This window comes from Brachyistius frenatus, unplaced genomic scaffold (genome assembly GCF_029030835.1).
Source record: "Brachyistius frenatus isolate BFR_SWC_R1_liver_20210118 unplaced genomic scaffold, ASM2903083v1 Contig_6, whole genome shotgun sequence".
In the NCBI taxonomy this organism is placed as follows: domain Eukaryota; kingdom Metazoa; phylum Chordata; class Actinopteri; family Embiotocidae; genus Brachyistius; species Brachyistius frenatus.
The window spans coordinates 6,582,482-6,594,088 of record NW_027210605.1 but is presented as its reverse complement, the minus strand read 5'-3'; the positions used below and the strand labels follow the sequence as shown (position 1 = coordinate 6,594,088).

The following is an 11,607-nucleotide window of genomic DNA, read 5'->3' as shown; positions in this document are numbered from 1 at the left end:
GGTGATCTGTCTCATTAGTGTGTGAATGGGAAAACCATGTTAAAGCACTCTGAGACCAAAAGGTGATAAAGCACTATACAAGTACAGACCATTTACTGTTGTAGCTGCTGAAGGTGGAGCTACTTTATAACCAGTTTTATAGACAGAGAAGATAAATCTGATGGGGTGTCAGATGATTACTGAGAGGAAAAAAGAAAAAACAAAGTTCTGATACACAAATCTGCTTTCAGGTAGTATGCATTTTTCTCTAATCTAAAATTTTTTTGGAAGATATTGGATGATTTAATGAAATATAACAATGTGAGAAGTTGAGAGTAACTCTTTGGAGCTGTTAGCAACTCAGACTTCTGAAATATGACTCGACTACACACACATAGTAGCCCAGTAGTTGTAAGATTACAAAAAGGTTGGATCTTTGATAATGTGTTGTATTTTAAAAGCTTGTTTAAAAGCTTGTTATTGTGTCAAATCAACATTTTTAAAGGGTAATCAAAGCTATCCATTGGAGAAAGTACATTTCCCTCTGAAGTGGAGTGGAAGTCGGATTTTAACATGGGATCAAATTGAAATACTTAAATCAATCACAAGTAGGTCAAAGCTATCGGCTACTTAAGTAAAATAATTGAATAAATACAATGTAGGCTACTTAGGCTATTTTACACTACTGGTTATAACTATATCAATCTATAATTAATATCACCAGCTTATTATTATTGTTGTTATTTCAGCTACATCCTACTTAATAAAACTGCTTTGCAACTAAAAAAAAAAAAAAAAAAACATTTGTGTGTTTGGATAAAAAGCTGTTGTGCTCCAAAAGAGGAGTGGGTATTCCCTGGATGGTGTGTAGGCTGGACTCTTCTGTGAATTTAGCGCGTATTGAGCGCCACGCAACCATTATTATTATAGCTGATAATCACGACCAAAGTATGATTCACAATAGCATAAAAAAAACAACAACAAAAAAAACACCAGTATTTGTCAGCCAATCGTGTCAACTCAGTGACGAACTTCCTGGTCACATTTTCTCGTATGGGCTCCTTATTTTTAGGCAAATGCTTCCGTGGAGTCAACAGAGAGGACACGTACGGTTACACGGCGAAGACAAGGAGTTACAATGAAAAGGAGGAGCGCATTATATGACTGGAGAGGGTAGCGTGGTCGGGCCCAGATAAAGAGGAGTATTTACAATTTGCTGTGTGTTGTTACTACCCCTAAGCCCAAGGACGTACGAGGAAGGCAAACGCAGGCGAGACGGTAGCGGCGCAGGGTTTTGGATGGCATTTGCCAGGGCCAGGGAGAGGCTGTTGAAAAACCTACAGAGACATGAGCCGGGAATACGTTTGGATAACATGCCTTGACTACAAAAGACTAATTATCCACCGATAAACTGCAGCAGCACGTCAGGCATAAAGGCCTCCTCCGATGGAGCTCAGCGCTCTTTAATCCAGCCAGAAACCTCCCTGACAGGCAGCGACGAGCTACGGCAAAAGGGTGAGGTGTCGGTGTAATCAAGGGGGGGGGGGGGGGACAAACAAAACAAAAAAAACACGTTAATGTTGACGGGAAATGTGTCAAAGGCAAAGCTAATGTTGCGAAATTTCCCGTCGCTGGTGCTGCGGAGAATGTCTCAGTCTAAATATCGGCGAGCAGCTGTGTTTGTTCCAGTCCTTCAGCTTCTCTTCCTCTCTTTTTTTTCTGTTCAACAGGACGATTTACTCGCAATTGAAGGACTTTATGGGATCGCAAGGTAAACCTGTCAGCCTACGCAAGTGTCACTGTTGTGTGTGTGCATGTGGTTTTCTGTGCAGCCTTCATGTTTTCCGCCTGTGACGGGGTTTAGTTTCCTTTGTTTACAGTCTGAATTTCTGAACAGCTGATACGTCCTCAGCAATGCCGCGATACTGCCTGTTGTATATATTTCGTTGACGTGCTGCAGCCACTGCGAATAGCTGCCCGTGTAGAGGTATTACTTTTATTTTTTTGTTATGCACAGATACACTGCAGACAAAACAAGTCAACGCCAATGCTGCTTTTCGTTTGCATTTCCTCGAGCTGTTCACCGCACAGGAAAGAAAGTAAAGCCACCACCGCCTGCAGTTCAAAACCACTCTTGTAGCCATGTCTGCGCAAACCACAACCTCTTTCCCCATAATGCATCTGAATAATGCAATATGGGCGAGAGCAACACCTTAGGGTGGCAACTTCTTAAACTGCATTTTTCCTTCAAGTACACACATTCAAATGCAAATGATGCTCGTTTGATTGTCTTTGTACAAACACTGATGACTTTTGTGTGTCTCTCTATGCAGTTTCCTCTGATGAGATGAGTGTGCGTGCTGGCCAGTGCTGTGATGAGGTGCTGGTGTCACAAGCTGTGTGGGATTACCTGGCTGCAGCTGGGCGGCCCTGGCTCATTGACTTCCAGCTCAAGCAGGGGATGAGCGCTGGTATCATTAGGCGAGGGGAGAGGGGAGGCTGCTGTGCCGTGCGGCTGCAGCCCGTGGAAGGCTCCAGGAACGCAGGAGCTAGTGTGATGGATGAACCCATCTCCAGTGAGACACGAAAAGCCTTCATCGACTTATGCCGCTGTGCCCGCAAAGAAATGAGCAAACAGGATGGGGGATCCAAGAGGAAGCGGGCTCTGCTGCCCTGTGTGGGAGTCCTGGAGCCAAACAGAGAGGGGAGCCTGCTTCAGCCTCCATCTCCCCTGCCTCGGCGCTCCCAGAGACAGCAGCAGAGGTTCAGGAAGCCTGCTGATGAGGAGGCCTGCGCCATGCTTCACGAAGTCGCCCAGAGGAAAGACACGGACCCCAGTATGCCTTCCCACAGTGAAGCAGAGGACAATAATACATGTTCAATCTGCATGGGGGACATAGTGGAAAGAACCACCCTGGAGAAATGTGGCCATTCGTTCTGTCGCTCTTGCCTGGATCAAGCCTTCAAGGTGAAGAAAGCGTGTCCTGTGTGTCGGCTAGTGTACGGCCAGCTGATTGGGAACCAGCCTGCCAATGGTTCAATGATCGTAGAGAGAGAGCCTGATCTGGAGCTTCCCGGCCATGAAGGCTATGGGTGTATCTGCGTCATTTACAGCTTCCCTCCTGGCCTACAGGCGGTGAGTAGACCCGAGAACACGGTGCAGATGCAGACTGTGAGTGCAACTCAGTGGGATAACTTCTCATAATTATCTATGGCTGTAATGAAATTCAACTAATATCTTCGGATGAATAATTTGGATCCTTGAACATTGTCAAACATTTATACATTTAGGCATGATTCTTAATTCAGTACACACGACCCGGTTGTTTTAAACAATCCTGCTCCATACGGATATCTGATCGGTTCACACTTAAATAATTTTTAATCTATCCTGAGTTACATGGAAAACCCAAATTTCCAGTTTCTAGAGGGAAATACATTGAATTAAAGGTTCAATCTTAGATGAATAACAGGATCTAACCGTGGTTTCACTCAAATCAATGGTCTTTAAATGCACAAGAGAAATACTTGACAGTAGCTTCAGTTATGCGTGTTTATATCACAAGTTTTGGTGAAACAAAAAACAGTAAAACAGGCATGAATTTGTAAATATGCACTGGCAAAAGTAAAATATATCCCTTGTTCATTATTATAACAAACTCCTCAGGGATTTGTTTAAAATCTAATTAATATGGTCAAATCAAGTATTTGGTGTGGTCCCAGTAATTCTTGAGGCACTTTACTTTAAGGGGGTGCTCCAGTGATTTAATAGCACAGCTTTAGTGACATTTTTTTTGTTGTTGTTTTTTTTGGTCAAACTCTTAACAATGCAGAATCCTACATTTCCTTTAACAGTATCTTTTGAGATCTTCTCAAGACTGCCTGGTGAAGTCAGTGGCCTTTTCAAACCCCATGATGGCAGTTTGTATGCAGACTTTCTGTGTAACAACATAGTTTCCGATCCCAAGCCGAGATGACACCTGATGATACCAGTAGTGGTTTTACTTTCTGGAACGGAGAAAACTCCACTCCACAGGAGGCACTTTAAACAGCTGTTACAGTGTCACACTATCATAGCTAAATAAAGTGACCTTTTTGAGTAAAATTAGTTACACGCACACACGCAAACACACAGCTCACAAAAACTTCAACCAAACACACTTAAAAATAAAAGACCTGGCCATGGCAACACAGTCATTGGTGTCACAAAGTGTCCCAGACACCAACAGACAGACGTGTTTGAATGTTTAAAGCTATTTATGTCCTTATAAATTGATCCTGTTTTGTCTCCTTTGTTGCTAACAGCCAGAACACCCCAACCCGGGTGTTCGGTACCCAGGAACTGACCGTGTGGCCTACCTCCCTGACAGCCCTGAGGGAAACCGTGTGCTGGGCCTGCTGCGCCGGGCCTTTGAACAGCGCCTTATCTTCACCATCGGTACCTCCATGACTACGGGCATGCAAAACGTCATCACCTGGAATGACATTCACCACAAGACCTCAATATGGGGCGGGCCACGCTGGTACGTATTGGCTTTCATCAGGAGTTGGATGGCTTGTGAGATTTGGTTTTGTAATACCTCAATGACTCTGCTGGGAGATGAGGCGGCTGAGAGAAGGGCTCAGTAAAGATTGACAGATCTAATATGGGTTGCTGACAAGGGAATGATATCGGTTGATGTCCTTGGCTAGATGTCACTATTGCTGCCTCAGCTCATACAGGTGTAGTGATGGCTTTTTATTTCTCCTTTCAGTTTTGGCTACCCTGACCCCACTTACTTGGTACGAGTGACAGAAGAGCTCAGAGAGAAAGGCATCACAGCGGACTGACGGCGAGAAAATGACAGATTCTTCCAGGTCTTTGTAAGACTTGCCGAGTGTCCTCGCAGTGGACATGACTCGGCTCCAGGTTGTGCTCTGAGACTGCCCGTCCCTTAAAAGATGGCTGAAGACAAAGACCCTCAGCAGACAGGCGTCTAATGCTGCAGCAGAGCCCATATCACTCCACCAGTTGTTCTTCTGTTTGTTCATTTTCCGCCAGAGTTCAGTTTATCCCAGTGCTACACTTGGAAAAAAATACTTTGAGTGCCGTGCATTCAAAGTCCTCTAACTGTCACTGCTGGCAATAGGACTGATATCTGATGCACTTATTTAAGAGCATTGTGGTGTGTTGGAATTCATGGTACTTATATATTATTTAGGAAATATAAGTTTAATTTTATGAAGACATTTTATGTTATAATAATGTTTATTTCTACTCTGGGGGCTACTTTATTTCTTACAAGCACACATCCTTGGTTTCCGAGAAATGTTTGTTAAGTAAATCTCTAATTTGATTGTTACTAATTACCTGTTGTAAGGATAGTTTTTGGTTCATATGGCAGGATAGCACTGCTTCTATAAACAGAATTTATTTTCTGAAGTTATTGCAATCTGAAGCACTCACAGGCACTTTGGTGAGCGAGTCAGTTTTTCGGTAAAGTAGGAGAGAGGGTTTTTGCTTTTCTGTGAAGAGTGCTCGGGGTAAACAGGTTCGTGCAGCCATCAGCTATTAGTTTGCTGGCTACAAGTTGATGTCAATTGCTTAGGACTTTGTGTGTGATCTTCAACCCCCCCCCCGCGCCTGTTTTTACTTGCATAGGAAGAATGTTAAATGATGTCTCGTTGCAGCACCTTTTTTTAAATTTTTTTTTAAACATGCATTAGGACTTCCCACTGGGTTTTTCCATTGGTCACTGCTGTTATTTCAAGATGTCTCCCAGGTGTTGAGCCCATTACCTCAGTTGTTAGCAACGTGCTCCTCTGATTACCAGATTTATGACGATGTCAAACATGAAGGGCATATAGACCACGTAAACCAAATCCAAGGCACAAAAGCTCTTTAAATATCTATGCCTCTGTCCCTATCAAACTGGGAGATTTGCCTGCTAATCTTCTCATTTAAAATGAGGTAACTGTTGTAAATTTATCTTCATAGATAATCCATGATACACAGTTAAAAAAAATAACAACAGAAAATGTTGCGGGAACAATTGATTTGATTTAGGGTGGGATATTGATCTCATTTTGTTGTGCCTTTCTTATATTCACTTTTGATAAAAATCAAGCATGTTTCTGATGAATGGTGAACAGTTTGGGCGTACTTTGGTGTCATTTGATAGGTGCACAGCATTATGTTTGTAGCTATCTGGCTTTTAGTACAAATACCACACAATTCATTAAAATGTGTATACTAATGTGTTATTGAATTAGCCTCTCCTTCATAAACATTCTTGTAGTCCAAATGCAGAAAAAAAAACACCTCTGAATTGATAAATCTGTATGTGTGAAAGTGCTTTGCTAAGTGCAGTAACCTGCTTGGCTAGTGGCAAATTTAAGATTAATGTGACTGCTCAGATCCATTCATCCAATCCTTTTACTATGTTTTCATCCTCTTTGTATTTTAGTTAAGGGACCAAATGAAATAGTTTTGGGACACAGGATTGTAGTTTACTAAAGCTACTGTGCAAACATTTCTATGCATTACATGACGGAGGAGGAGTCAGGAGAGTGAGGTCGAGAGGTTACACATATTACAAATTGATTGTTAAGGAAAACGTTGAGTTTTGCTTTTCTAATTGTGTTGATTGATACTTTGTTGATATTCAGAATAATGTGCTTTACATTTTAATACTTGAATAAAAAGTTATGTTTGGGTGTGTGTTGGATATTCAATGTAGGCTGCAGATAAAACAAGGTGCATCATAGCGAGCTGAATCTAAAACTAGTGCTGATTCGTTGGGAATGAGTTCAGGTTGTCACCTCTAATCAAGATTGGATCTGCATCATTCCCTGGTCGTATTAATCAGGATACTGAACTCTGCCAATGCAATTTGTGCCATCTAATGGGCAACATAATTGCTTGAAACTATACCTTATTTTATCCGTTAACAACTTTGCAAATTGGTAATGATACGACCTACAGTTGATCAAACTTTTAAAGCACATTTATTGCTACTCATGGCTCTACTTTCCAAGGTGTGTAAATTATTGTGGATATCAGATTCATGAAGACATATACCTGTTGTGGCTCCACGCTTTTCCACAGCTCAGTACTGAATATGTGGCTGATTGAAGAGGTCAACACTTATTTGGACACATTAAGAAATAACTCTTTCACTTACTTAATAAATACTTTGGATAGATGATTATTAAAACTTGTCTTTCAGGTATGAAACAGTCAGATACGGATTTTAGTTTGCTCTGCACTCCTAAAACAATCTCTCAGAAATCTCTCGGAAAGGCAAGATGCTTACAAATCCTAACCTGCAGTGGAAGATTCAGTTGCATCAATCAGTTTTTTGCCACGTACAGTTCATATAGGCAACGAATAGGCAACTTACTTTAATATATTTAAATTATAAAATAAGAAAGAACTTTATTAGAATTTTAAAATGCTATATTTTGGGCATTTCTCCCCTCATTACAATCCATATGTTTATTCAAGTGTCTACAAAATTAGCTGGTGGTGTTGGAGCTATTTGCTGTTAGGTGGTTTAATTGAATAAGAATTTCTGCATTTTATATGGTCAGCTTTTAAAAAAAATTATACTGCAAAATATAGTATTCAAGTATAATAAATTGTCAAAATAGTTGTAGATTAAAAAAATAGGCTACATTTCTCTCTTAAAGGTAAAGGAGTAGCAGTAGATGCAACAAAGTAGTATGACATTAAAATACTCAAATACAACTACCTCAAAATAGCAGAGTGTAGTTTACTTACAGTGTTCGTGACAGCCTGACACAATCTGGGTTAGACTTTCTCGTCTGAGCTACCGAAATAAAACTCCGACCAATCAGAGGTCAGTTGTGCACCACTTCCGAGCACATGGATGTGCCTCACCCATTGGAGATGAAGCACATTCCTTATTTGGACGTGACAAATCTCCCTCATATTTGCACCCGTCCACGGAAATGCAACATTTGGCTTACTTGTCGTCACATACCGAGAAACAATGGAGAGAGCACCAAACAACAGTGGAGTCAGGGACAACGCGGAAGACTGCGCCATTTGCTTGGACGTAATTCAGGAGAAGAAAACGCTGAAGTGCCTTCATTCTTTTTGTTCCGAGTGTATCGACTCGCTTTTCAGTTTGAAGCCCGCTTGTCCGATATGCAACATCTACCACGGGGTGTACACGGGGACCCAGCCGGAGGGCACGATGACGGTGACTCGCAGCTGGCAGAGCCCGCCCGGCTTCGAGCACTGCGGATCCTTCATCATCCAGTACAACTTCCCGGCGGGGATACAAGGGGTGAGACTGACGGTTTGAACGCACGGGCACGTCAACAGGGTTGATGTCAGCGGGCTCCATGTTTCTGCACTTTTTCCACCCCCCTAATATTTGTCCACCAGAGGACAGTGTTGTCTCCTTAATCATCCCACTACCACGCGTAAGACATATTTAAAGCACCTGCATTAGGTATGTTAAAATGGCTGCCGGTTCAGTTAGGCGTCACCCAACTTTTATGCGCCCCAGAGAGTTCTTCTTTGATTACATCCAGACCGGGATGGTATCACATGCGCTGCACAATCTAAGGTTTTTAATCGGTTTATCCGTGGACATGTTGTGAAGCGACATGGAAGTGGTTTTCCTTTTGCGTCGCTCTGTTGCCATAGAAACAGTGTAGCGCTTTGAGGACACGCCATGATTATTTATCCACCACTTGGATTGTTGTATAGGAATATAACATTCTTTCCCTTTTACCAGGAATAATCAATATTATTATTATTATTATTGTTATTATTATTATTATTATTATTATTTTGTTTCTTGGTTGGTGGACAGATGTTCTCTTTTATTATTTCCACCCCTTGCCAGTTTCTACAAATTTATATTTTTGTTTTAATGTTTTTTAGGGAAGAGGCTAACTGATCATGACCTGCCATTTTATATTAAAATATCCAAAAATATTTTGGCTAATATTTAAGATGGGCTAACGTGTCAACTGGGGATGCAACTAATTTTCATTACCGATTTGATTAATTACTATTTTCTTAATTTAATCAATTAAAAACATTGTTTCCAGGAGCCGAAAATGATCTCTTCAGATTGTTTTGTTTGATTAAGAGTCCAAATGCAAAAATGTTTAGTTCAAAGCAATAGCAAAAAGTGGAAAGTAGTTCTCGCGTTTGAGATGTTTGGTGTTTTATAAGAAAAATACTGAAACAATTAATTATGACATTTATTCCAGATTGATTTTCTGTCAGTTGACTAATTGATTAATGGGATCATAATTTTAGCTGCAGTCATATTTAGAATATGTGGCAGTTTTATGTGCAGGTCATTTTAGACAATATTTCTTATGGGGGTCAGATGCAGACCAAAATAATGATGTTTAAAGCGTTGATTTTCAATTTGGATGTAGCAAGTTAACAAACAAAATCAGGGCTGATGATGACGGGAAGAGATATGATGTATGCAGGGACAGTGAGACAGACAGCGTTATGATTTTGGAGGCTGTGCAGCACTGTTAGAAGTTTCTGAAATGTTTACTTACCTGATATCAGGAGTATTTTAGATGTAATACGAGTCACAATTACAGTGGTTGGTTAAAAAACTTCCCACAGTTCCTGAAAGGAGGATTTTCAATTGGGATTAAGAGTCAACACAAATGGGTCACAGTTGTTAAGTGTATATCATGTGTGTTTTTTGTTTACCATATTACAGCCTGAGCACCCAAACCCTGGTGTAAGGTACAGCAGCACGTCTCGTACTGCCTTCCTGCCGGCCTGTGAGGAGGGAGAGAAAGTCATGAAGCTGCTGAGGAAAGCCTTCGACAGGAGACTCACTTTTACCATCGGACGATCTGCGACTACAGGCCTCAACAACGTCATCACCTGGAACGACATTCACCACAAAACCAACATGGGCGGTGGTCCTCAGAGGTATATACTGTATACATTTTAGCTGTAGAAAGTCCAGTTTTATGCAAGTCATGTCCCTCTTAAATCCCAATCTAATCAGATGTAGTTTTAAATAATTACTCCTTGTCAGCAAAAATCCATAATATTAAGTATAAAAAACCGCACCTAAGGATATAAGCATTTATGCCTAATGGGTATTAATAATCAATACGAAGAGTCTGCAGCCCTTCTAGCATTTTTGTGAAGCTGTACTTATGCATGTCTGATGCATGCGTAACACGCACAGTGACGGTGGTAGCATGCTGATATTCAGCAGGTATAATGTTTGCCCTGTTAACCCTCTTAGTTTAGTGTGTTGCCAAGCAAATATTTGTTTATTATCAAAGAGCACAAAGTGCAACTAGGACAGATGGGAGTGTCAGAGGTATAGGAGGCCTATGGTCCTAAAACAAATAGAGGAAGACTCAGGGGATCACCAGTGTGAATGGGATTAATCTGTTGGGCATCATGAATATCAAAACAAAACGTCATTGCACTTTATCCAAAAGCTGTTGAGATATTTCAGTCTGGATCAAAGTGGTGGATCAACCACTAGGCAGATGAAGCTTTTTGAGAGACAAGTAGGGATAAATATTAGTAAATACAAAGCACACAGATGAATGTAGAGGAAATCACAAATATGCGTTGTAAGGCGTGTGATTACTGTTTTAGTAGCACACTGTCCTTGTTTCTTTTTTAGATTTTGAAAAGTACATTTTTTAGTACTTTTTGTGATGCAATGCCTTTATAAGCTAATTTTTTTAAAATTAAAAATGCCAGTGCACCAAGCTCTTAAGAAAGTTATTATTCTTGTTCTGGAGAATCAATCACTACATTTTGTACTTGCTCATCTCTTTCTATCACAGTTTTGGATATCCAGATCCAGAATACTTGCTTAGGGTTCAAGAGGAGCTTCGCCTCAAGGGAGTTACAGAGGATGGATGATGGATGATGGATGAAGACGTCTTTTAGATAGATGTATTGTAACAAAGTTCCTTATTTCAAATTTGCACTTTTTGCTGGCCTTGTGCAGGGATCTTCATCACTGACACGTTCAGTTTTTGTTTTTTTTTCTCTGCAAGAGGGTTAAATTGAATGAGAAAGTTTCCCAAAGACTTTTCAACTGTTAATTATGCAAAAGAAATGTATTAAACCAGTGGTGGAAGACATATTTAGATCCTTTACTTAAGTAACCAAAGAAGCAATGTACTCAACTACATGTAAAGGTCTTGCATGACAAATTCTACCCAGGTAAAAACATTTTTTTAAGTATGAGCAGAAAAATGTAGTTGAAGAATTAAAGTAAAAGTTCTGGTTTGGTCCATCTGACTAATATATTTTTTTTATTTATGACATCATTAGATTTTTAATACTGAAGCATCAGTGTGTAAGCAGCATGTTGATGTTGTTGCTGGGGAGATCAAAGTCTGAAATATCTTCAGCCTGATGCTTTGCAATGATACATATTCATTGAGTTTGTGCCTTCAGATGATATCTGTCAACATACTGCACAAAAAAAGGTGTCAAAACCAAAGAAGGGCCAGGAGTCCAGTCATGTATCGATCCAAAAATGTCTTGGATGTTTTTCCGTCCTGCCTTTCCCTGCTCTGGTCCACTAGAGGTCGATGCTCTCCTCAGAGAAGAGTGTGTGATGGGGTCTGCTCGGTATGCAGCTCTATCAT

The 11,607-nt window shown here is 40.7% G+C and overlaps 2 protein-coding genes across 2 annotated transcripts; both read left to right on the top strand.

The window, feature by feature from the left end:
* Positions 1 to 1,029: 1,029 nt before the first annotated feature.
* Positions 1,030 to 6,673, top strand: dtx3 (deltex E3 ubiquitin ligase 3). The gene is made up of 5 exons (XM_069688871.1): positions 1,030 to 1,494; positions 1,710 to 1,750; positions 2,313 to 3,115; positions 4,285 to 4,502; positions 4,734 to 6,673. Exons 2-5 carry the CDS (start codon positions 1,738 to 1,740, stop codon positions 4,807 to 4,809), a joined length of 1,110 nt encoding a protein of 369 aa, XP_069544972.1. The 5' UTR covers positions 1,030 to 1,494; positions 1,710 to 1,737; the 3' UTR covers positions 4,810 to 6,673.
* Positions 6,674 to 7,855: 1,182 nt separating this feature from the next.
* Positions 7,856 to 11,247, top strand: LOC138615330 (probable E3 ubiquitin-protein ligase DTX3). Its single transcript, XM_069688870.1, has 3 exons — positions 7,856 to 8,273; positions 9,690 to 9,907; positions 10,792 to 11,247. The coding sequence occupies exons 1-3, from the start codon at positions 7,974 to 7,976 to the stop codon at positions 10,868 to 10,870; spliced, it is 597 nt and encodes a 198-aa protein (XP_069544971.1). The 5' UTR covers positions 7,856 to 7,973; the 3' UTR covers positions 10,871 to 11,247.
* Positions 11,248 to 11,607: the final 360 nt, after the last annotated feature.